General features: G+C 49.9%; 1 protein-coding gene across 7 annotated transcripts; it reads right to left on the bottom strand.

The window, feature by feature from the left end:
• Positions 1–10,371: 10,371 nt before the first annotated feature.
• Positions 10,372–25,477, bottom strand: SYT3 (synaptotagmin 3). Of its 7 annotated transcripts, none has more exons than XM_082710986.1 (11): positions 25,393–25,477; positions 24,258–24,388; positions 22,577–22,742; positions 19,128–19,653; positions 16,241–16,628; positions 15,857–16,075; positions 13,878–13,998; positions 13,493–13,664; positions 13,251–13,383; positions 11,113–11,181; positions 10,372–10,911 (listed from the first exon to the last, which is right to left on the bottom strand). In XM_082710986.1, the coding sequence occupies exons 3-10, from the start codon at positions 22,725–22,727 to the stop codon at positions 11,116–11,118; spliced, it is 1,776 nt and encodes a 591-aa protein (XP_082567112.1). In that variant the 5' UTR covers positions 22,728–22,742; positions 24,258–24,388; positions 25,393–25,477; the 3' UTR covers positions 10,372–10,911; positions 11,113–11,115. The 7 variants fall into 7 exon arrangements, with proteins under 7 accessions (XP_082567112.1, XP_082567115.1, XP_082567110.1 ...); XM_082710989.1 differs by having other exon boundaries at positions 22,577–22,747; positions 25,393–25,476; XM_082710984.1 differs by lacking the exon at positions 25,393–25,477 and adding an exon at positions 25,015–25,081.

The raw sequence follows: 25,477 nt of genomic DNA, 5'->3' as shown, positions 1-25,477 counted from the left end.
GTAGAGATCACAAGTAAGCAGAGAGGCAGGCGGGGAGTGGGGGAATCAGGCTCTCTGCTGAGCAGAGAGCCTAATGCGGGGATCAACCCCAGGACCCTGAGATCATGACCTGAGTCGAAGGCAGAGGCTTAACCCACTGGGCCACCCAGGTGCCCCCTCTCAAATAAATTAAAAAAAAAGAAAAGAAAAGAAAATCAGAAGAGAAAATATATTTACAGTACTATACTGTATTTATTTTTAAAAACTGTGTATAAATGGATCCGCAGTTCAAACCCATTGTTCAAGAGTCAACTGTATATGAGGCAATAACCACCCCTCTTTTTTCAGCCAATTTGAATTGGAGTTTTGTTCTTTGCAAATGAAATAATCTTGAGAATCTGATGAGCTAGAAACTCATTCCCCAGAGAAAAATACATGCAGACAAACCTTTGTATACAATTCCAGGGAAACTTTTGACCCCCTGAAGTCAGGCCCCAGGTTATGAAGTCCTGCTCTGTTCTAAACATATCACTGCCAGCAGGCATCAAAGAGAAGGAAAGAAGAGAGAAAGTCTTCAGGGAGTCCAGGATCCCTCCTTCTGTTCCTGTAGAGGAGCTTTGATATGGGTCAAAGACAAATGATTGGATCAAGAAATAAAATGGGAGCTCTCTGTGGAAGGTGCAAAAGGCTCTCTGGGATCACTTCACTCTGTTTCCTTGAGAAAAATCTCTGCCTCTCTTTTGGGATCTACTGGAGGGAGGATATAAAATGGGGGGTAATTCAGCATCTCTTGGATCTCCTTCCTGGATTATGTCTCTATCTTCCCAAACTTGGGACAACTAAAGATCAGAGAGGTGCAGTGAATTGTCCAAGATACACAGCAAACAAGTGAAGAAGTTTTTGAATTCTGGCCTAGTTAGATCTTTTACATATAAAGACCCCTGCCAAGGCTTCCCTTTCTCTTTACAATAAAAAACAAAAACAAAAACAACAAAAAATATTTCCCTGTGGCCACAATTTGGCCCCTGCCTCCATGCCCTTATTTTGAACCCCCCTTCCTTTCATTAATTACACTCCCTTCAGTCATTCTGACTTTCTTTCTGTCTCTCAAACATGCCAAATGTGTCCTTACCTCTTCCTTCCGCCTGGAACCAATACTGGATTACCCAAGAGGCAAATCAAATACAAGTTCAAGTACCAGCTAAGTATGGGTTTTCCAAATTGGGGGAGGGGGGAGAATTAAATATTGCAATGAAATCATCATTATGGGAAAAATCAGAACATGGATTCCCTTACATTGATTTTTATTATTTAGTATTTTTAAAAATGAATATTGGCCTATAATTTTCTTTTCCCATACTTAGATTTTGGTATCAAAGTTAGGCCAGACTCACAAAATGAGCTGGAGCGATCACTCTTCTAGTTTCTGGAAGAGTGTGCATATTAAAATTATTTCTTCCTTAAATGTTTAGCAGAACTTGCTAGTGACAGTGTCTGGACCCAGACTTTTCTTTATGGTTAATTTTTTTTTAATTACTGATTTGATTTGCTTAAATGGTTTTAGAACTAATCAAATGCTATATTTCTTCCTGAGTAATTTTTGGTAGGTGATAGTTTTCTAGGGATTTTTCCATTTCATCTATATTTTGAGATGTATTAATATTAAGTCACCAATAATATCCAATTTTTACCTTATTGATATCTATAGCACTTGTAGCATTGTCCTCTTTTTAAATTCCTGATATTGGCTATTTATAATTTTTCTCTTTTTATCTATTTCTTTTAGTGATTATCCTAGAAAGCAAAACTCACAAACTAACTTAAACAGCTTAAAATTAATGAATATAATAGGAAATAGTCAAGAATATTGTAAAAACTGTATAGTGACAGATAATAACTAGACTTATCATGAGGATCATCTCATAATATATACTAAATCCTGAATCACTAGGATATATACCTGAAACTGATATTGCATGTCAATTATATTTCAATAACAAAAATTAATCAACACCTTTACAATACAAGGACTTTTAGAATACTTTAACACCTTATAACCTCTCCTAACATGTTTTTATTATGCGTTTCTATTCTCTTTCTTTAATGTACAAGATTTTATTATTCAGATTTATTCACATATTTGTCACTTTCTTTGCTTTTTATTTCTCCTTGCATCTCAGATATTCCATCTGGGATCATTTTTTTTTTTTCCTGCCTAAATTAGATCCTTAGAATATTTTTTACTAAGGATCTGCTGCTAGTGGTAAACTCTCTTCACTTTTTAAAATCCCAAAATGTATTTTGATCTCATTCTTGGAATTTATTTTTCACTGGGTATAAAATTGGCAGTTATTTCCTATCACACACTGAGCCTATTCTGGTTTCCATTGTAATTTTTAAGAAGTCAGTTGTTACGTATTGATCTTTTGAAGGGCAGCTGTTTTCTCCAACTGCTATTGTGATCCCTTTGCCTTTGGTATTCTTCAAATATGTAATAATGTTTCTAAGCGTGGATATCTTGATATTTATCTTGCTTGTTCAAGGGGCTTCTGGAATCTTTCAGTTAGAGTTTCTCATCAATTTTGGAAAGCTTGAAAAGTCTACCATTATGTCTTCAAATATTCCTTTTGCCACATTTTCACTCTTTTGGAGACTCAGAATAAATACATAGATATGACCTTCTCACTCATTCTCCATGTGTCAACTTCTATGTTTTCTGCCCTGTCTCTTCACGGTGCTTTGTGCATAATTTTGTTTGACTTAAGTTCCAGTTCACGATTTCTCTATTCAGTTGTTGCTTTTAATTTTAAACCTGTTCAGTAAGTTTTAAGTCGCTACTAGTTTTGTCATTTTCAAAGCATCTAGGTAATATTTTATAGTTTTCTGGTCCCTGTAACAACAATGGCAATCTTAGATTTTTCTGTGAACAAATCACACTGTCTGATAATTCCATTATCACAAGTATTTAGTGAATTTGTTTCTAGTGCCCTTTACTTCTGCTGGGTTTTGCTCTTGGCACTTTTTCTACTTGGTTATATCTGACTTACGCTAGTCAGAATGATCTGAGGTCTTTCATGAAGGTTCTTATCACTGGAAAAAATGTTTTTGTGTGCAATTGTCAAGAGTTTAGAAACACTACTAGTCTGAGGCCAAGTTAAATTCACAATCTAAGGTCATGACTGCACCTTCACAAATGGGGGCCAATTTACTTCTAGTTTCCCTACCCTTCCTGAAGGTATAGCCATTGCTTTCACATTTTAATGTCGACTCCCTACCTTGGGTGGGCCTGAGCTTCTCTTATTCCCCTCATCTATAAGCCATCCAAATAAAAGTTCAAATTTGCCAGGATTATAAAATTCCTTCAGGGCAGAAGTACTCTGATTACTTCTCTGGGTTCTTGATTTCCCTTCAGTTATGACCTGATAAATCTTGTGACACCTTCCGTGCTTATGAGACTTAACATTTTTTTTTTTTTAAATCCAGTGTGGGGCACCTGGGTGGCTCAGTGGTTAAGCCGCTGCCTTCGGCTCAGGTCATGATCTCAGGGTCCTGGGATCGAGTCCCGCATCGGGCTCTTTGCTCAGCAGGGAGCCTGCTTCCTCCTCTCTCTCTCTCTCTCTGCCTGCCTCTCTGCCTACTTGTGATTTCTCTGTCAAATAAATAAATAAAATCTTTAAAAATAAAATAAAATAAAAATCCGGTGTGTTTAGTTGTTGCAGTGGGAGGTTTGATCTGAATAACCTAGCTTGCTATTATCGACAACTTCAATTACTCTGTCCTCTTAGCTTTGCTTAATTTTTCTTCTCAGCACTTAACACTACTTGACATTAAATAAATAATATACATATATGTGTGTGTGTCTACTAACTAGGCTGAAAGCTCCATTGGGTGCATTCGTGCATTTGTTTTGTTCGCTGCTATGTCCCCAGCATCCAGAATAGTGCTGGCATATGGTGAGTACTCAATGTTTGTTGAATGAATGAATGAATGAAAAAAGGGAGATTTTGCCACTTCTTTGTGCTGTGGCTACAGTGGACCAAAGCAAGATAAAGAGGGGCTTCAGAAACTTGATCACAAATCTAGAATCTGTGTGGAAACCTTTTAGAACACAATCCCAAATCAAGGTCACAACTTACCAAGTGGCATAAAGAAGAAAGCTCAAGGCTTCACGGTTTTCAGTACTTCCCAGGATGAGGTATGAGGTTGCATAGTGAGTCTTAGTTGGCATCCACCTGTTGGTGTGTCCTTTTTCCTTTCCCTGGTATTTTGTTTACTTCTCCCCGATCTTTGCTTTCACCTGTCATCCCGACCACTCACCTAGTCTCAGGTGACTGACCCATCATGTTCTTTCTCTTTGCTCTTGTCTCTCTGTTCATCTCTATGACTTGGTCTCTTTCTGTCCCTGTCTTTCTCTGTTGTGCCTTGGTCATATTCGCCTGTCTCTACCTTCCTCTAGAAAATGCAATTTCAATTTTTTCTGACTCTGCCTGCACCCCTACTCTTTAGCTGTATCTCCAGGATATATGCTAAGCCACCCTCTGTCTTGGCCACCAATCCCTGTCTCTGTCCCACACCCCTTTCTTGTCTCTTTTATGTTTCTACACTGTTTCTGTCTCCATCACCTTCGTCACTGTCCCTTCCATCACCATCCTTTCTGCCTCTGTGTTTCTTCACCTGTCACAGTGTCACTGAGTGTGCTTTGTCACTCGCACTCTGGTCCTGTCACCACTATGGCTCTCTGCTCTGAGTTTGTGCATTGCTGCTATTCCCTCTGGATTGTCTTTTCTCTCTGACTCCTTGAGCCTGTCTCCCCCCAACTCTGCTTCCATTTCCTCTATTGCTGTTATGGGCCCCTTTCTGCCTTTGAAACTTCTAGCTTTGTTTCTGTTCCCTCTGTCATCCTGCCACTTCTTTGTCCCCTCTTTGTATCGGCATGCTCCTTATCTAATATTGCTTTCTGTATCTCTAACATTGTTATCTTGATCTCTGCCCGCGGTTATTGTCTTTGCCCTGTCAATGTTGCCTTGAACTTTGTCTCTGGCACCTTCTCTATTTTTGTCCCTTTTCCCTATATTACTTCTGTTATCTCTGTTTTTTCTCTCTGTCACTGTCCTCTCTATCTTTGTCGCCTCTGAGTATGTCTTCCCTGTCTCTATGATTGTCACCTTCTATCTGGCACGGTCCCCCTTATCTCTTTCCTCTCTGTCACTGGCCCCTTGGTCTTTGTCCCTTTGTCACTGTCCTCCTGCTCTCCCTGACACTGTTCTCTGTCTCTATCACTGTCCTCTTGCTCTCGCTCTCTTCTTCTCAGGCTTCCCGGTCTCAGGTCAGACCCTCAGGGAGACCTTGTCTCAGGTCCCTTCAGCCTCTGGTAGCTCTGTCTCCCTCTCCATGTCCTCGACAACTTTCACCCCTGTCTGGTTCACTGTTTTCTTTGTCTCTGCGACCTTCCCCTTGGCCCCCAGTCCCCTTTGACATGGCTGACTGCACTCATGACGTGGTCCCCTCTGTCGTCTTCTCTAAGTCTGTCCTTCTGTGCTGCTGTCCTCGGGCCTCCACGCAAGGCCACGGTCTCTACTTCCATATCTGTCAGACCCGCTCCAGGGTCCCTGCCCTGGTCATGTCTGTCTGGCCTCTGGGCCCTTCCTCTCGCTGCTTCACTACCTGCCCTGCCACAGCTGTCTTCTCCTTCCCTTTCTAATGTCTGTGAATCGCCTTCTGCTCCTGTGGGTTTGCAGGTGTGGTAGGTTTCTGTCCCTGTGGAGCTGCAGCTCTTTTGGTCTGTCTCTGCATGTCTAGCTCTTCGGGGCTCTGTCACTCAGCAGGAGTTAGGGGGCTCACATCCTCTCACAGGCCTTTCCTGGTGCAGAGGAGCCCCCCCGGGACCCCAGCCTGGCCGTCAGCCTGGCAGTCAGCGGGACCGTCAGCCTCGCGCCTCGCGCCCCGCCTCCCGCCCTTTCCCGCCCTTTATCACTGCGGTCGGGGGGGGGGGGGGGGGGGGAGAAAAGAAGAATGAGCGCATGCGCACCAACCGACGCACAGGCGAAAGTGCGCGCGATCTGCCTGCGGGCTCGCGGGAGCTCACGCGAACTCGCGCAGCACTGGCTGCGGGGACCCGCTCAGCAACGGGTGTCGTCACGGTGGCTCTGCCCCGCTTTGTTGGCTGTCTTCAACCAGCACGCGCTCTCTGGAGTAAGCGGCCAAGTGTCACCCGGCGCCAGGTGGCGCTCAGCGCCTGAGCCCACCGACCCTGCAAATCCACGGAGACGCGTGTCGTCATAGCAACTCTGCCGGTTCTAAGTGGACACCTGCACCATTTCGTTGGAGCCGCTAATCTGATTGGACGCCTGTATTTCATTGGATGCCAGGGAATTTTTATCTTCCTTTCCCCTCAGCATATCTCTTCCCTGGCCGGGCTTTCTCCCACTAAGCAACGTGGAGACAGAAAGTGACTTGAGTCACCAGGGGGTGGGAAGTATGTAGGACCCAGCCAGCATCCCTGCTGGAGTCGGCGAACCAGAGTGGCTGTCTCAGACACAGTCTCCTTTTCCCCGCCAGAGGGCGCCACGGTGCGCAGGATACTTGGAGGCCCTGGTGACTGGTGACGTCACCGAAGAGCCCTTCCTGATTGGCTACATCTCTTTTTACCGGCAAAGTCGAAGGGCAGGCCTATAGAACGCTATCAGAGGAGAAAAGAAACGGTGTGCCCAGGAATAATGAATGACCTTAGTCTCAAATACTTAACTATGCAAAGGAAATTCATCTTTTCTATGTCTTCTAGTCTCCATAAGCAATCCAGACATGCAGACGATTATTAGAGTGGACACCTACTGCAGCTAAGGACCCGTATAAAGGACACCTGTTGTTTTTGCCCAACTGGCATGTGTTATCTATGATTTTAAAAATTAATAGACTTTTGGGATGCCTGGGTGGCTCAGTCTGCTAAGCGTCTGCCTTCCGCTCTGGGATAGAGCCCCACGTTGGGCTTCCTACTGGCAGGAAGCCCGCTTCTTCCTCTCCCTCTTCTGCTCCCTCTGCTCATGCTCGCTCTCTCTCTGTGTGTCGAATAAATAAATAAATAAAATCTTTTAAAAAAATCACTTTTTAAGAGCAGTTTTAGGTTTATAGAAAAAGTTGAACAAAAAGTACAGAGTTTGCATTTACCATTGTGGGGGGAGCCATAAACCATATGGGAACCCTGTAACCTAATTCCCTACACCCTCATAGACCTACCCCTAATTCCCATTATTAACATCTTGCATTAATGTGGTACATTTGTTACAACTGAAGGACTGTACTGTATGATTCCACTGTTGTGAAGTATCTAGAGTAATCAGATTTATAGAGAAAGTAGAATCTTTGGTGCCAGGGGCTGGGAGGAGGGGGAACAGGAAGTTATTGTTTAATGGGTATAAAGCTTCCATTCTGCGAGATAGAAAGAATTCTGGAGATTGGTTGCACAACAATGTGAATTTACTTAATGCTACTGAACTGTCCACTTATAAAGAGTTTATAATATGCGTATCTTGCCACACTTCAGTTGTGTTTAATGCATCAATTTTAAACGTAATGTTCAATGAGTTTTGATGAACATGTACCATGTGACCGCATCCACAGTCAAGAAACGGAAAAGTTCCATGATCCCAAAATGTTCCCTTGTGTCTACATGTAATCAATCCCAGATCCCCACTCCCTCAGCCCCAGGCAACCCCAGTCGATTTCTGCCCCTACAGATTAGTATTTTATTGTCTACAATTTCACAGATATGGAATCATATTGTTTGTACTCTTTTGTGTCTGGCTTTTTTCACAAGACATGCTGTTTTTAAGATTATCTACTGCACATATCAGTAGGTATTCTTTCTGTTGCTGAGTGGTCATCTATCTTGTGGACACACAGTTTGTTTATCCATTCCCAAAAATGGACATTTCAGTTATATTCAGTTTTCTAAATTGGGACCCTTATGAATAAGGGGGCTGTGAATATTTGCAGGGACATATGCTTTTATTTCTCAATAATCCCAGGAGTGGGATTTCTGAGTCACATAGTAAGTTTGTGTTGACTTTGTAAGAAACTGATAAATTGTTCTTCAAGGTGGTTGTAGTGGATGGAATGAGGGGACCCCCAAAAGACAATGTCCATGTCCTAATCCCCTAAACCTGTGAAAATGACCTTATTTGGAAAAAGGATCTTTGCAGATCAGATTAAGTCAAGGATCTCCAGATGAGATCACCCTGAATTAAGAGTGATTCCCTAACCCCAATGATCGATGTCCTTATAAAAAAAGGTAGAAAAAAAAAAAAGCAGGAACAATTAAAACCAAGTTATGCCTGTTCAAAGTGAACTGGTGAAAAAATTTGTCTCGTTCACATTTTCCTGCACTGAAACATCTTGCTGCCTTCTGGAGCAGCTGACAGATATATTAAGTCAATCAATATTCAAATTATCATGAAGATTCCTAATGCACAAATATATTCTGATATAATTATTAGCAATTATAATCATTATTATTGTCAATATTAATAACTACCATTTGAATCATGTTACTATGCACCAAGTGTGTGCTAAGTGTTTCGTGTGCATTCTTGTGCATTCTTTCGTTTAATCTGTGTAACATTCTTGTGAAGTGAGCATTATCATTCTCATCTTACAGTTGAAGAAACTGAGGCATTGAGAGGCTATACACTTTGCACAAAGTCACAGAACTAATACGGGTGGGGGAGGAATATGAAACGCGGCTGTCTGACTTCGGAGCTCACTTGAGTACCAGACGAATTCTGGCAGAAGGTAGAGGCATCATCACAGATTGCAAAAAAAGTAAGCTAACAGCATGCCCAAGAAACCAGTAGAGTGTGACATTAATTTAAAGCAAAAGTTTCTTTGGCATGATGGACTGTCTCCTTATGGGAATTTTCAGGATATTTATTAGGTTAAAATTAACTTGCAATTCTTGTGGCTGCTAACTGGCTGCCCTATTTATCTTCAGAAGAACTTTACAAATGGGATTGTATCTTTATAACCTTGAAATTTATTGGGGTTTGAAAAGTGTTCCTCTACTCCTTGGGAAAAGAGAGTAAAGATACCCCTAGTTAGAGTTCAATAAAAACAAAAAATCAAAGCTATATGTGCTCTAAAAAGGGGGGGGGGCGGGTGGTTCAGTGGGTTAAAGCCTCTGCATTTGGCTCAAGTCATGATCTCAGGGTCCTGGGATAGAGCTCAGCATCGGGCTCTCTGCTCAGCAGTAAGCCTGCTTCCTCCCTCTCTCTCTGCCTGCCTCTCTGCCTACTTGTGATCTCTGTTTTTCAAATAAGTAAATAAAGCCTATAAAAAAGAGAGAGAAAGGCAAAGAGAGATTTGAGACCCAGAGACACACAGGACACCAGGCAAGGATGGAGGCTACCCCAGCAAGATGGGCAGGGGAGGAGGACTCCATCACGGTGCCAAGAGTAAGCTTGTCAACTGGATACATGATCGATCTACAATGGTCATCCAAGGCACTTACAGCACCATTCAGAATCCTTTTCCTGAATGACATGGGGGCAGAAAGAGAGGAAACCCCGGATTTTGTTTCCTCTGAAATTATCTGCCCTGAGGATGATTCCAGTAGGTCCTGTAAATTTCCTACCCAGAGCTCATTCCCCTCTCTGTGCTGCCTCACTGGCAAAACCCACAAAGATGGTCCCTTTCCCAGAGTGCTCTGCAACTCAGGGTGACCACTGAATCCAGTTCTGGTAAACGAGATAATAAGGAGAACATTTCTGGGGAGAAACACATAAGGAGCCGCCCCGTCTACATTTCCTGCTTTAGATGCCACCGTGTAAGAACAAAATGCGTGGTGTTGCTGCAGTTTGTACTCATGAGGGGAAGGCAAGACAATTCTCAGGGATGCCAACCCAGTGCCTGACGCTGTTAAACAGCTGAACTGACATTGGGACTCTGTGTCTTTGAAAGATTTCTTATGTGAGCGAAAGAAATTGCTATCATCTCAGCCTTTTCTGCTGGAATTGTTTTATGCAGTTGAAACCATCATAAAAGATACAGCAGGGTCAGCTTGGAGTTCCAAATGGCCGCTGTATTTGGACTCGCAAATACTGCAAAGACTCGCTTGAGACTGAAGTCCTGAGGGGCCAGGCAGAGTCTCTTGAACAGCTCGATGAAGTCCTCTCTATGCTCAGACTCACCATGTACAAAGGTCTTTCACTTCTGTTTGTGGGTTAAACTAGTTTGGGGTGCACTTTGCATCCTATTATCATAGCAGTCCCGGCAAATGTGACGTTTATAAACTCAGGCTCCGAAAGATCAATTTCCTTGCTAGAGGTCGCCCAGCCAGTAAATGAAACATTTGATGCTCCAACCCAGCTGCCCAGTCCCAGAGAGAACAGGAGGCCCGGGTGGAGTGAGACCCATGGTGTGTGTTTATTCTGGTGTTGGTAGCAGCAGCAGTGGGGGAATCGGCCAGACGCAGGGTGTGTTGAACAGAAAGGGCAGACACAGGTAGGGGTGTGTGTGTGTGTGTGTGTGTGTGTGTGTGTGTGTGTCTGGAGGAATACAGAGGATTAGTCTGTTGACAACCACGGCGAGAACGAGGGTCAGGACACTCTTTTGGACAAACAGCAAAGAGACAGACAGAAAGACGAAGGGTTTGGGGGGCTGGGGTCCCCCAGACATGCATGGCCCCTTGCCTGGAAGGGGAGCCCTGGGGAAGGGAAGACAGACACAGTGGAGACTGAATGCCCCCCCACCCTGAAACAGGGAGCCGGGCCCACCAGCCTCCCACCCTCACGTCCAGTGGGGTAGAAGGACGGGCAGGCCCAGGGCTGCCCTGCACCACGCAGCTCGGACGTTATGGCTTCAAGGAAATGAATTTCCAGTCCGGGCAGGAAGGGATGGGGTCCTGAGGGGGCCTGGTCCAATCCTGGGCCTAGGCCAGACCTACAGGATGGGGCAGGGAGGAGATGTCAGTGATGGCAGAGAGCAGGCCCATGACCTGCTGTAGCTTCATCAACACTGCAGGGACCTGGTCCCTTGTCACTCCACCCTCTGACCCAGGAATCCAGGCCCCCAGCCCCTCCTCCCTTGGAGCTGGGAGTCCAGGGCCCCAACCTCCTTCCTCCCCTGGTCTGGGTTCCTTACCCTTCACTCTGAGTTCTCTTTCTCTGACAATCCTTTGCTGCCTTTCGTGAAACTGGACAAAGTCTTTTCCTGAATAAGGAAATCCAGAAGGTTAAGATATAGGGAACAGAGGCAAGACAACCGCTAATAATCAACATAGTAAGACATCAGACCTGTTTTCATCATTTGCAATTTTCTTTTTTCACTCAGCTCTGAAGTGATGGGCCAAGGGGTATTACAGTCCTATTCTATAGAGGGGGAAACTGAGGTACAAAGAAAAAGTCACTGGAAATGTGAGGCGAGATGAGGCTACAGGGGTGATGCGGGAGACCCTCGCAGGGAGAGGGGGCTCAGAGAAGCTGAGGCTCTGTTTTGGAGGCTCTAGGGAGCCAGGGAGGGCAGTAAGCAAAGGGGCAGGGTCAGTGCTGGGGGTAGAAATACCCTCTGGGGCCAGGCACTACGGCACTACTGGCTGAAAGCCAAGGTCAGGACCCCACTCAGGCAGGGTTCCACTCCTCTCTGCGCTCCCAGCATTGCCCAGCATGAGCATAGCACACAGGAGCTCTGGAGAAGTTTGTGGAATGAGTGAGTAAATTAGGAGAAGAATGAGTGGTGGAAGGAGGGAGTAGCTGCCATCTGTCTCTCTAAATAGAGCCACAGTCTTTTCAAAAATCACACTTGAGCTCTGTGCTCTGCTGCTTAAAATCCCTCCCCACCCGTGGAAGCCAAGCCCAAAGCAAGGCCGAGCTACAGTCAGGACCAGGAGGATTTCACCCTGGGTGCAAAATTTCAGGTGTGCCCCAAATCAGCACTCGAAATAAATACTATTGCAATGCAATATTTTTAAAAATCAAAATTAATCCAAAAATCCATGATCAGAAAAATATCAAATTTTAAATGGAGGCCACTCCCATGTCATAGCAGAGCCTGAGACAAAAGGAAAAATCAGCAGCTTTATTTTTATGTATTTTTATGGGTATTTTTTCCTGGAAATTTAAAATAATTTTTAAAATATTGAAAACAATGAAGAGTATGTGTAGTACAATTCACAGTACATTAAGTTTAAATGTTTATTTACACTCTAAACAGAATTTAGTATGATTTTACTGTCTTGGCTTTAATGACAGCAAATTCATGGGTAATATTTTCAAAATCTACTTCTGCACTTTTTTGTTTGTTTGTTTGTTTCAAATGAGATAATGGCCATATTTGAAAATTTCTCTTGACCATGTGATAATCATAAATGATTTTCGATTTTAAAAAATTAGCAAGCTCATTCTTACATGACCTACCCGGCTCTGGTTATTTGCCCCTTTCCCCCTTCTCTCTCTGCTCCAGAGGGCCTGCTTCTGCCTCTTCCAGCTCATGGGCCTGCCCCTGCCTCTTCCAGCTTAAGAGGAACACCCAGCCCCCAGCCAAGCTCTTCCGAGGGAGCTTCTCCTAACCTCAAAACCTTCACCTAAGCCCCTTCCTTCTCAATCTTCAGGCTTCTGCTCAAATGTCACGTCCACAGAGAGGCCCTTCAGAATACCCTAAGCCAAAGGGCACCCCCCATCCCTTGTCCAGATTTCCTCTACCTCCCAGACTTCCAAGGCTTTTGGACTACAATCCACAAGAAAAAAAAATTGGCAGTACAATCCTTACAACGGGTGCTGCCCTGTGAAATTTTCTGTTCTGTTCTATCTTGATTTCATTTTCTTATGAAGAAAAAATTGTTGATCCCCACCCAGTAAACCACAGTCTAGTGATTTTTCAATTGCAGCCTTCTTTAAACCCAACCCAACCCAACCCCCTCAAAATCCCAACCCTGTTCCATCTTATCACCCAGTTTTTCCCTTTTGTTTTGGGCTTAGCTCATGGGAAGTAATAGTAACTGACCCCTTGCTGAGCCCCTACTGACAAGCAGACACTGATCCTGCATTAACTCACCGAATCCTCACAACCTTCCTAAATTTAGCTACTATTAACAACCCATTTCCCAGTAGAATAAACTGAGACACAGAAAGGTTAAGCAAGGTGCTCTTAGTCACACAGCGAGAGCCGGGATTCCGACCCAGGCGGTCTGACTCCGCAGCCCGTAAGGACGGAAGCTCCGCGTGAATTACTGCATGAGCGCGGGAATGGCAGGGCGAGTGGCCTCGGGTGGCCTCTCCACTCACCTCCACCAGCTGATGCCAGTGTTCCACGGGCTTGCGGGGGTTGGCCAGCATCTCCGCCCAGTGCTCACGGCCGTGGGGGTCGGCGGCGTCCGGGCCCACGCGGCACACGCCGATCACCTCGTTGTGCCCGATGCTGGGGGAGCGAGCGGCGGTGAGCAGCCGGGGCGGCGGGGGGCAGGGCCTGGCCCCGCCTCACCCCCTGGCCTTCTGCCCGCCCCCGCCCGCCGGGCCAAGCCCCTCACCAATCGTAGTCTACCACCGCGATGCTGAGCCCCACGCTCTCCACGCTCTCCGGGGCCACGTCGAACACCAGCGCCTCGTTGTACGTGGGGTTCAGAGTGTTCTTCTTGATGGAGGTTTTCCGCTTCTTCAAACGCCGCCCCTCACTGATCAGAGAGGCCTTCACATAGGGGTCTGAGGGAAGGCATCAAGAGCACTGAACCTTGACTTCCTCCCTCAGACCCGAGTCCAGACCCCAGACTCCTCCCCCGACCTAACGGTCTGGGTCCCCATTGCCCTCCTCCCTCAGACCCAGGGATCCAGCCCCTCAGCCCCCTCCTCCCTCAGACCCAGGAGTCCGGGCCCCAGATGCTCCTCCCTCAGATCCCAGAGCCTCCTGGAACCCACCTGAGAAGCCGGTGAGGTCCATCGCTTTGAGGTTAGAGGCTTTGATGATAGTCACGGTAAGGCGCCCAGCCGTGGGGAGGTAGCAGAGTGAGAAGTTGAGCTCCCCAAGATCTGCCTTTTCCTGCAGTTGGGGAAAACGGTTCAACAATGCCCTGCCTTGGTCTCCCCACCCCTCAACCTCTCCCTCACTTGCTCTCCCTTCTGGAACCTCCAGGTCTCCTCCCTGATATCCAGGACTGGGTTTCCCATCCACTCAACAATCTGACTTTGCCAAACCTGGTAACTCCCTGGCCACAGCTGCCCGCCACCAGAAAAGCCTATTTGTTCTGCAGGGAAGATTGAAAGAGGCATGAGGGAGGGGGGAGAGCAAGAAAGAGCCAGAGAGAGAGAGAGAGAGAAGAACACAGTGAGAAATATACTGTGACAGGGACCAAGACACTGAGAGATATAGTTAGAAAGGCAGACCCACAGAGTCCTAAAGTACAAAAACCCAGAGAAGGACTCTAGAGACCCAGAGATAGTGCTGGTCCAAGAGAGAGATAAGAGGAACAGAGACTTCAGAGAGAGGAATAGAGAGGCCAGGAAGAGAGAGGGACAGAATCCCAGAGGAGAGAGACAGAGTTTGGCGGAGGTGTGTGTGTGTGTCAGAGCCCCCCAGGTGCAGGAGATCTGGAGAAATTGGGGACAGAGACTTGGTGGAGGGTGTGGAGATCCAGAGAGAGTGATAGAGACCTAGGAAGGGATGGGGGGAAGGGCAAAGACCCAGATGGAGAGAAAGAGAGAGAAACCTATGTAGAGCCGGTGAGGAACAGAGATCCAGACAGTGTGACAGGCACTGAGAAGAGAAGTCAGTCTTAGGGAAGGCAGGAGACACACCAACCTTAAGCGAGGCTGCAAGGGAGACAGAGCCTCCCACCAACACACACACACAGAGCCTCCACACCAACACACACACACAGACACCTGGAAGGGGGGTCAGCTAGCCAAGACTTCCAACCCACCCCCTGCTGGCCCTTCAGCTTTATCTGGGCCCCTGGCCTCCCAACTACAGTGACCGAGGCCCAGGTCCCTGCACCCCCTCCACTCACTGTCCCTGATAGCAAACTGTGACAACCTAGACCTGGAGCTCCTGAGGACTGTCTGGGGTCCCCAGGTCCTGATCCTGAAACAAAAAAGCCAGTCGTTTAAGGAATAAATGAATGAATGAATGAAGACCTCCAGTGATAATGAGGGGCAGGGGAGAGAATGAGAAATGATACACACAAGCAGGAGACGGGAGGGAGCCAGAGAGAGGGTCAGGACCCCTAACAAGCACGCAGGAGCCCGGCTTGGGGAACGACTAGATGGAAGAGGAAGGGAGGCCAGTGGGGGGGGGGGCGCTCCTGAGCACAATCTGGTACTGGGGGGAAGTGAGGGGTGTCAGGACATAGAGGATCCAGGTATGTCTAAGGCCTGAGGGATCCAGCTCTCAGAAGCCAGGTGGAGACCAGAGGATGAGATTAGATCTGGAGGTCATGGGTTCGAAACGTAAAATGTTCAGAGATCAGAAAGGTTGGGGTTCAGGAAGCGAGGGAATTAGAAAACCAGGAGGTCGGAAGGTGAAGGGAGTCAGAAAAACAAATGCTGGGAACTCCAGGGTCGGACAGGTGGAGGGTCAGGAATCTGGGGTCAAAGCATGAAATTATGATAAAGTGGCTGGTGGGCACAGGGGTGTCTGTTATATTTCTCGGCTGTTACCATCAGATGTGAAAGGAGATCAGAAATTGGGAGATCTGGGGTCCAGGCATGATGTCAGTATTTGACAGGGTGTGGGGGGCAGGGGGTCCTATTATAGCAATCTCTACATTTTGCTTGTGTGTTTGCAATATTTTGCAGTAAAACAAAATTTTAAAAGCCTGGGTCAAGAAGTTCGAAGGTTATGAAGTCCAAAGGCAAAGAGGTGAAACACTGAGGGGTCCTGGGTCCCCAGAAAGACTGACCGAGCCGCCCTCCACGATGTCCCTCCAGAGTGGGCGGTCGGGGGGCTGCTCAGCCAGCTCCAGGAGGTTGTCCAGCACCACTTGGCCGATGAGGTCGTGCCGCGAGAAGCGGTCGAAGTCATAGACGCTGAAGTGCAGTTTGCGCTGGGCCAGCTCAGCCAGTGGCACAGAGAACTGGAATGTCTCGTTGAACACAGGGTTCAGCGTCTTCCTGTGGACCTGGAGGGGTGGGCAAGGGAGGGATACAGGCACCATTCCCATCAACTCCGCTTCTGAAGGACCCAGGAGTCCAGACCCCAAACCCACTCCTCCCTCAGATCCAGGAGTCCGGACCCCCGCCCCCTCCTCTGCGGGACCCGGATGTCCGGGACCCTTCCTCTGGACCTTGGTCTGGAACTTTTTCTTGCGGTCTGGCAGCAGGTAGATCTTGACGTAGGGGTCTGAGAAACCGTTGGAGTCCTTGGCCGGGAGGTCCAAGGCCTGCAGGATCCTCACCACCAGCTGGTCTGAGCCATAGAGGTACCGCAGAGCGAAACTGATGCGGCCACAGGGCGCCCCCCCACCGGCATCTCCCGAGCCCGGGGCCCCGCCGCCGCGCCGGCCGCCTGGTCCAGTCCCCTGATACAGCTCTGGCTTGATCTGCCCGATGAGTTTGGCTTTTTCCTCCCCACCCGGCAAGGGTAAGGGTAGGGCAGGCGGCCGCTCCTCACTGCCAGGGTCCGGCTGGGGGGTCAGGGTCTGCTGGGTGAGGGGCCGGGGTAGGGCCGGGTACCTGTGAGAGCGGGGAAGACCAAGGTGGGGTCACTGGCTGGGGTCCTTGACAGTATCTGAAGACCTGAGAGACTCCTCCCTGCCTCCTTCCCAAGGGCCACAGCCAAATGGGACAGACCCCTCCCCCCCACCTCTGCTCACTGTGACCTTGAGCAAGCCACTTGCACTCTCTGAGCCACAGTTTCTCCACCTTATTGGGGGGTATCCCAGTCTCTAAGCTAGCTCCAGCTAAGATCTGCTTATGCATCAACTTCCAGAAGCCTCCTCCTGACCCCAAGTGCATAACCCAGAATAACTTCTCTGAAGACCCCTGGGCCCCCACACAACCCAGGCCTCCTGAAGCTTCACCTGCCCTTCTTCAAATTCCCCCAACCTGTCTTAACCCTGGTCTCACCTCTCCTGCCTCACCATCACTCCACCTGGCCTGTCCTTTCTCAACTCCTTTCTCCACTGTCCACAAGTGTGTGGGGGACACTGGAATCCCAGAGCAGACCCATCAGCCACCCTGGCTGCTTCTTCCCTCTCATACACATGCTTTCCCTGGACAAGCTCATCCGCACCCCGGGTCTCCACACCCATCAACAGCACGGTGTCTGCTCAGTCTGTTTCCTGGGCTCCAGCCCGGTAGGCCCCCAGCCTTGGCCATCCACCAGACCCCACATACCCCACATACCCCTCATATTCTCTGCCAGGCTCCACGCCTTCTCCCCAACCGGCTCCTTCTCCCCTGTTCTCCCCCTAGATCTGCAGATCAGACACCAGAGCCATCCCCTCCTCCTGTCCCCTCAAAGCCCATCCTTTCCCTCTCCCAAATTTCCCCATCCATGGCTCTGGTTCCTTTGCCTTCTCCTGCAAGGACCATTACACCCAGGGTGAAGTCCATGTGATGGACTAACCATCACATGGTGTCCCTAACCATGGGCAGTGCTCAGCAGCCTCAGGTGTGCTGGAGGCACACATGGGCCTGGGCGGAGGGGGAGGGCTCAAGCTGTGGAAAGGGATGTGGTAGGGAGGCTCCTTGAACTACAGATCCCCCAGCCTCTCCTTCCTCCCAGGGTGACTTTGAGTAGGTCATTAACACCCTCTGAGCCTCAGTTTCTCCATCTGTATAATGGGGGAGGGGAGAGCTGAGACCCGTGTATCCATCCGCCTCTGGAAGGCCTCCCCAGAGACCCCAAACTACAACTCCCATGAGACCCTGGGCCCCTGGTCAGGCTTGGGAATGAGACTACCTTCTCCCATGACCATCTGGGACCCAAGACAATCCCTCTAAGGGCAGTTTCCCCTGATTGCTGCTCCAGGCTCCTCACATTCAACAAGACCCAGATACGCTCAGGGACTCCCTCAAACTCACTCCTCTTACTAGATCCTCTGACAACCCCACCATCCACCCAATCACTAAGCCAGGCTGGAGGCCTTCAGTTCCTCTTCCCACCACTCCTACCCACCCCCAGCCATCACTCCCAAGTCTCACCTCTCTTGCTCCCTGACTTTCTTTACCTCCTTCTCTTATCCCCATGCCCATAACCTCAGCTAAGCCTTATCCTCTCCTGCCTGGACTAAAGGTTTCCAGTCCGTTCCTCTAGCCCTTCCCCTATGTGGCCACAGAGAGGTCTTTCTGCACCCAGAACTGGCCCTGCCCCTCCCGCTCACAATGTTCCATGGCTCCCCAGTGCCCCCAGGACAAAGCCCCAGTCCCTCAGCCCCACATTCAAGGCGCCAAGTGGTCTGGCCCTGCCTACATCCTAAGCCACATCTCCCTTTCTTTTTTCACACTTACTCTCAGGCCATAGTGACTGCTGGCAGTTCCCACAGTGCACTGTGGCCTCCTTCCCCTCTCCCTTTTGCATGGGCCGCTCTCTCCTCCTGGAATGCCCAGCTCACACCTCTACCTCTGTGCCTGGCCAAATCTTCCTCATTGTGTAGGTCTTGGCCACAACACCTCCACCTCTGGAAGGCCCCAGCCTCTTCCCAGACTGGAACTGCGACTTCTCAGACTCCCACAGCTGTGGCCCCCTAAGCCACTTTCCGGCAGTACTGGCCTGGGTGGGAGGGGACAGCCAACACCCATCTCGGGTCTGGTTCATGTTAGGTGCTCCATATCCATGTGCAGAATGAGGAATACAGAACAAATGAATTCCAGGCCCCGCCGCCAATCCTGGCTTAGGGTGAAACAGATGAATTGGTTTGTGTCTCAGGGCCTCTGGAGTCTAATCTTCATTCTCCTCCACCTTCCTGACCCCTGGAGTCCTATACCTTCCGAATCTGAGTCCAGATCTCTAGGGTCCTCCCTCCTTAGATCCTGAAGTTTGGGGCCCTAGCCTCCTTTGTCCCCAGGACCCAGGAATTCACACCCCAAGCCCCTTCCTGCCCCAGGACTCAGGACTCTGGACCTCTACGCCTCTCCTCTTGCAGGGCTCAGAAGAACCATATCTGGGAAAGAGACACAGAGGAGGAACAGAAGTTCAGAGTGGAACCCCAGCCCAGTAGCCTGTCTCACCTGGTGGTGGGTGCCAGGCTTGTGACCTGCTGATGCGACTGGGCACTGGGCAAGCCCCCACCACTGGGGGGCAGCAGGAGCAGCCCAGAGCCTGCACCTCCCTCAGAGGGGAGTTCAGGAGATGTCTGGCTCGGTTTGACCCCAGCGGCCACTGCAGCTGCCGCAGCCTCTGGGTATGAGTCCATGTCCAAGTAGGAGGGCTCAGGGGGGTCAGAGCCCCCTAGGCTGCCTGGCTCCAGCAGCTCAGCGAAGGGCGGATGGTGGGCGGTGTGGGCATGGTGGTGTGGACCCCCCAGCAGAGGATGGCCACCCAGGCCAGCCCCCAGGTGGTGCCCACCGCCGCCTACCAGGCCTGCCAGCCCCACCCCAGGGCCTAGGTCTTTGCGCAGGGGGCCCCCGCCCACTGCTGAGCCTCCCTTGTCCCGCCAGGGCACCCAGCACAATTTCCAGGACACGAAGAGGGAGACGCCCAGAAGGACAATGCCACAGAATGTCACGATGACCGACAGCAGGCTCACGGAGATGTCTGGAGAGAGTGAGGACAAAGGTCAGGGGTCAGGGTGGGGTCACAGTTTATCCTCCCACTGCCATCCCCAAGGAGCTAGCCTCTAGCATTTGCCATGCATTGTCCTAAGCACTTTACATATGTTACTTAAACTATGACCCACAAGGTCAGTATCACTATATAACATTTTAAAGATAAGGAAACTGAGGCACAGACAGGTTGAGTGACTTGTGTTATGCTGCACAGGTAGTAAATGATGATCTGGGATTTGAAAGAGCCACCTGTCTTCAGATGTGATGCTTAATCACTAGCCCATGCTGCCTCTCTGTAAGAGGACACACCATCTGAGGTACCACCAATGTCTCCCAAAATGCTCAGAGATGATCAAGGAGAGAGGAGGCTGCATGACACAGTTAGGCAGGTCAGGGTTCACATCTCTGCTGTGCTATGCTCGGGAACATATCTTAAGCACTCTGAGCCTTACATTCCCCATTTGCCAAGTAGGAAAAATCAGTCCTGCCTCTCAACTATGGTATTGAGGAGTGTAGGATGTAAATAGCTGCACAGCCAGGATAGCCAGTATTGCAGTGGAATGTAGAGGCACACATTCCTGAGTGGTTACTATGTTGCAGATCCCTAAGGGCTTTATTGGCAATAGCTTACTTTAGCTTACTTATGCCTGACAGGCACCCTAGGAGGTCCGACATTATTATGCCTGTCTTCCATAAAAGGAAACTGAGGGCAATAGACACAAAGTCTTCTGTATAGAGTCCCACAGCAGATCAGGGGTGTGTGTGTGTGTTGGGGTGGGGGGGGGGTCTCAGAATTTGGGTCTAGAGTGCCTGGCTCCAGAGCCCACGGTCTTCCTTATGCTGTCACTCATCAATATTTCCCAATAAATGGTAGTTCAGACATGGATTTTTATTAGACTAACAAATTCTATTGCTGTATGTGTATCCATATGTATCCATGACCCTGCAGAGGCCCAGAGTGGGCAGTGGCACTCTGAGCTTCCTACCTACCCCCACCCCTTAGGGTGTTCCTTTCCAAGTAACCGACATCTGCTCGGAGTTCCTGGGACCTGATGAAGAGCAGAGCAAGGGCTTTCCAGCCTCTTGAACATGGGAAGAATTGAGAAAAAGGGGTCAGGGGGCCATTTGGGAGGACAAGGCAGAGAAGAGGAGAGAAAAACCAGCTGCTTTCCCCTACCTTCAGCCTCACCCAGACCCTCTCTAAGTCAAAACATCAATCCTCCAAACTGTTGCATTTCTTGTTCCTGTCTGCCTGGTCTGGGGAGCGAGGTGGAGTAGTTGGAAAAAGATGAACCTTGCCCAAAGAAATGTTTGGCCCTTGATCGGCTCCTGGAAAGAACCTCTAAGCCCTTGGAACATTCTGCCTGCAAGCATTTTTGTTTTTCTGAGGAAACTTGGACCATGTCAGATGGTCTATGTAACAATGTGATTGATGTTGGGGGACTGGGATGTATCAGCTTGGCCTCTGGAGGAGGTGGAGGTGAAGTTTAGCCTCATGGGCGGTCAGCCATGTGTACATGACCGAGACTGGAAGCTCATATCTGGTCTCTCCTGTACCCTATTCTATGTGACTTGCCCTTTGCTGTTTTTAACCTTCATCCTTTTGCTGTAATAAAACATAACTGTGAGGAGAACAGCTTTTCTGTGAGTCCTTCTAGGGAATCACTGAAACTGAAAACAGAGACCACAGGTGGGCTTGGGGACCCTCAAATTGTGGTAGTATGTTAGACTTCCTGGGGTCAAATCTGGCTCTTTTGCTTACAGGTTGTAAGTCTCTGAGCAAGCAACCGCAGTTTTCTGGACCTCATTTCTCATCCCTCCCTCTGGATACCCCCCACACAAGGTGCCGAGCTCTGCCTTGCACGCAGCAAGTAGGACTGTCATTATAACCTCGCAGCATGTGCTTCCTCGGGGTTCCTCATCTGGACAAGGGCACTCATAATATTTCCTTGCTCTCAGAACCCTGCTGCTTCCTAGATGGGTGACCTTGGGCAAGTCACTTCACCCTTCTGAGTCCCCCCCACCCCATCAAAAATAGGGACTATAGCTACCACAGAGGGTTGTTGTGAGTGGTTGATGAAATATGCCAAGGACCTTGCATGCTGCCTGGTACACAGTCAGTGCTCAATAAGTACATCCCAGCATTTATTGAATGACCACTGTGTGCCCAGCTTGTTCTAAGCACTTCACATGTGTTAAATCATTTGAATCTCTCAGTTGCCCCAGGAGGTAGTCACTTTTATTATCCCCATTTTCGGGAAGAAACTAAGCCACAGAAGAAATATTATTTGCCTAAAGTCATCCAATAGTAAGTAGGGGTGGTGGGATTTGAACCCAGACTGGTCAGACAGCCTGACTTAAGAGTCTAAGCTTTGGGGCACCTTGGTGGCTTAGTCAGTTAAGCATCCAACTCTTGGTTTTCAGCTCAGGTCATGATCTCAGGGTCGTAGGATCGAGCCTCATGTCAGACTCCGTGCTCGGTATGGAGTCTGCTTGGGAGCCTCTCTCTTCTCCCTCTGTTCCTCCCCCTGCTTGTGCTCACTTTCTCTTTCTATCTTTCTCTCAAATAAATAAAATCTTAAAAACAAAAAGAGCCTGAGCTTTTAAGCCCTATGCAAGATGCACAAAAGGTGTGTGAAGGGGATAAGCATATGGCTGGGGGGAGGGGCCTGGGCAGGAGGCTCACAGGACAAAACCCAAAAGATCACGGGTCAAATGGCCCACCCAGCTCCTTCTCCTTAGATCAGAGGTTTGGGAGACCAGCAGCAGGCAGGATGGAGGGGAGATTCTAAGAGGGACTGGCCATGGGCACCTAGGGAACCGAAAGCTGAGCAGGTCTGCTCTGAATCTCTGAAAATACTGAATGTAGGGGACGGGGGGCTGGCTGAGATAGCCTGGGGGGAGGTGCTGACCTGCATCTGGGCCCCGGGGATAGCCTCGAATTCGCAGGTCGTTGAACTCCTGGCACCTGTCACTGGTGTCGGCATCTCGGACCCGTGCACAGAGGTCTGAGACCAGGATGAGTGCCCGCCGGCAGAGGTCATCCTCGTAGTCGCCTGACATGGTAGCCGGTGGGTTCTGTGCTTGGAAGGGGCCAGACAAGGGTGCCGATGGGGAATGGGATTGAGGGAGGGGTCGATAAGGGAGAAAAAGAGAAAAGGAAGGATAGGCGAGGAGACAGAGATTGGGAGTAGATGGACAAGGGGATGTAGATTAGGGAGGGATAGACAAGGAAAAAGAAATTAGGGGCAGATGGACAGGAGACTGATTCGGGGCGCAGGCAAAAAGACAGTATCGCGTTGGACAAACAAGGGGATGGAGATCAGCATGCATGGACAAGAGGACAGAGAATAGGGACAAACAGACAAGGAGAAAGAGACAAGCAAGGCCAGTCCCTTGGAGATTAAGAATGCATGATAAACGGATAGACAGACAAGGAGACAGAGATTAGGGGTGCACAGACAAAGACGGAATTTAGGCACGGGCAGAAGAGGGGACAGCTGTTCATGGCTCATGCATTCAACAAATATTCATTGAGCACCAACTTCATGCCAGGCTCAGTGCCAGCAGCTGCAGATCCAGCAGAGAACGAACCCCACACATTTCCCGACTTCTTGGTGTTACAATCCCGTAAGAGGAGACATGGAGTAAACAAGTCAACAAACACACATAAACAAACAAGACAGGCTCACACTGTGAGAAGTGCCCTGAAAGAAATAGTTGGATATGTCACAAAGGGACAGGAGGGGGGCAGTTGGGGGAGGAGGGCTCTCTGAGACCTGAAGGACCAGATGCAGCTGGCCACGGCCAGTAGGTGGTGGGGCTAGAGTGGGGAAAGCAACCCAAGCAGCGGGAATAGCATGAACAAGGGCTTGACGGGTTCAAGGAATGGGAAGGAGGCCAGATCCAGGTAGGAAGAATGAGGACAAGAGAGAGGGAGGGATGAGGTTAGAGAGATAAGAGTGTGGTGGTGGGTGGGGTGGGATGGAAGATGCAGGTGCAGAGATAGGGACCAAGTTGAGAGAGAGATAAGGGGAGGGGAGACAGAGATACTGGGAAGGGCAAACTGCGGCCCAGAACAGAGGGACAGATGAGCAGACAGACAGAGGGAAAGTCAAGGATTGAGATTTGGGATGAACTAAGCATAAAGAATGGACTAGTGTGTAATTTATGGGAGTGTGAGAGATAGGCGGACAGAGGGACTGTGTAAGTGCCAGGACAGAAATATCTTTGAAAGCGAAACAGTGGTGGGAAGAATGGATGGGGAGCAGAAATAAAAGACAGATGGACAGACAATGGCCAGAGACCACAGATGGGCAAAACGATACAAAGGAGGGCTGGGCAAACAGACATGGGTGCAGAAGGAAGGTTGGATGGGGGTGGGGGCATAAAAGAGAGAGGATGGGGAGAAAGAGGTGGATGTGGGGAGATGGGGAATTAGCCACACATGGTTTGGAGCGAGACATCAGAGATGGACTGGAAGGAGAGTGCAGGGAGAATATAGGGGCGGACAGACCAGAGATCACAGATGGACAGGTGTCGTGGGGGTACTGCAGAAGGCCAGGACTCCGAGACAGGCATGGTCAGACTCACCTGCGCTTATCCCTGCCGTGTCCTGGGTGGCAGCCGAGGTGGCGGCTGGCGGCAGCCCATGGGGGTTGTAGGGCGGACAAGGGGCTGCGGACCCGTCCCCACGCGCCAGGTGGTGGGAGGAGGAGCCGAATCTGGAGGCCGCGGCCAGGAGAAAAAGCTTAGTCCGAGCCTCACGTCTTGTCCTACTCGGACGGGCTGCTCGACCCCAGGCGACCCCCTGGCAGTCCAGCCACCCCCTCCCACCTCCCGGGCCCCAGCTCCCGCTGAGCTTAGACACTACAATTCCCAGCAGGCCTTGCGCTAGCGCGGCTAAGACTTCACAGAGCCGGCGCTGCATGGGCTTCTGGGAGTTGAAGTCCTTCATGCCTCTCCCGGCTGCAGAGAGGATGGGAATTTTTTTTTGTAGGTGGGGGGGTTATGAGATACCGGGGTCCCAAGGCGCTGCAGGGGGGAGGAATGATGCCCTGGACCTCGAGAGGTCGCGGAGTCTTAAGTCCTCAAGAGCCATGGAGTAGGTAAACGATCCCCACGCCCGGGGTATCGGTGGGCGAGGCTGGGGTACACCTAGGTGTTTCGGGACCCCCCTTTCTCGGGCCACGTGCCCCTCCCCCGGGGCGGCCAGCGAGCGCTGCAGCACCCGCACTCTCTGGCAGGAGATCCGCATGCACTTACCCCCGCCCCCACGCGCTGGGGCCGCCCCCCAGGATCGGCCTGGGGCGGGGGCTGGGGCAGGGGGAGGGGGGAGGAGCGGACTCACCCGGAGCCGCCGCCGCCGCCTCCGCCGCAGCAGCCCCGCGCGCCCGCCGCGGTGCCCGCTCGGCTCCTCCCCCAGCCCCTGGCGCAGGTCCGCGGCTCCTCCCTTTGCACCCCCTCCTTTCCTCCCCTCTGAACCTGCGGCTTGAAAGCCGAAATCGCGCGGCCGCAGCAAGGAAGGAGGGAGGTTTCCCGGGACCCAGGCGTCCGAGACCCAGCTCTCTGACCCAGTGGAAGAAAGATCCAGCTGTCTAGGATCATGACCTTCCGCTCCCCCAGGATTCAGGGGTCCCGGTCCCCAGCCCCTCTTCTGCCAAATGGAAAAGACTGGGACCCCAGTCACTTCTCCTCCCGGAACCCAGGGTACTGAGCTCCCACTCACTCAATTCTCACATCCAGGAATCCACCCCTCGCGGCCCACTCGTCCCGGGGCCTTTCCTTCACAGGACCTTCCACAGGAGCAGGAG

Source organism: Mustela nivalis (assembly GCF_964662115.1).
Source record: "Mustela nivalis genome assembly, chromosome: 18".
In the NCBI taxonomy this organism is placed as follows: Eukaryota; Metazoa; Chordata; class Mammalia; order Carnivora; family Mustelidae; genus Mustela; species Mustela nivalis.
The sequence above is the reverse complement of the archived record's forward strand: the minus strand, read 5'-3'. Positions and strand labels throughout refer to the sequence as shown.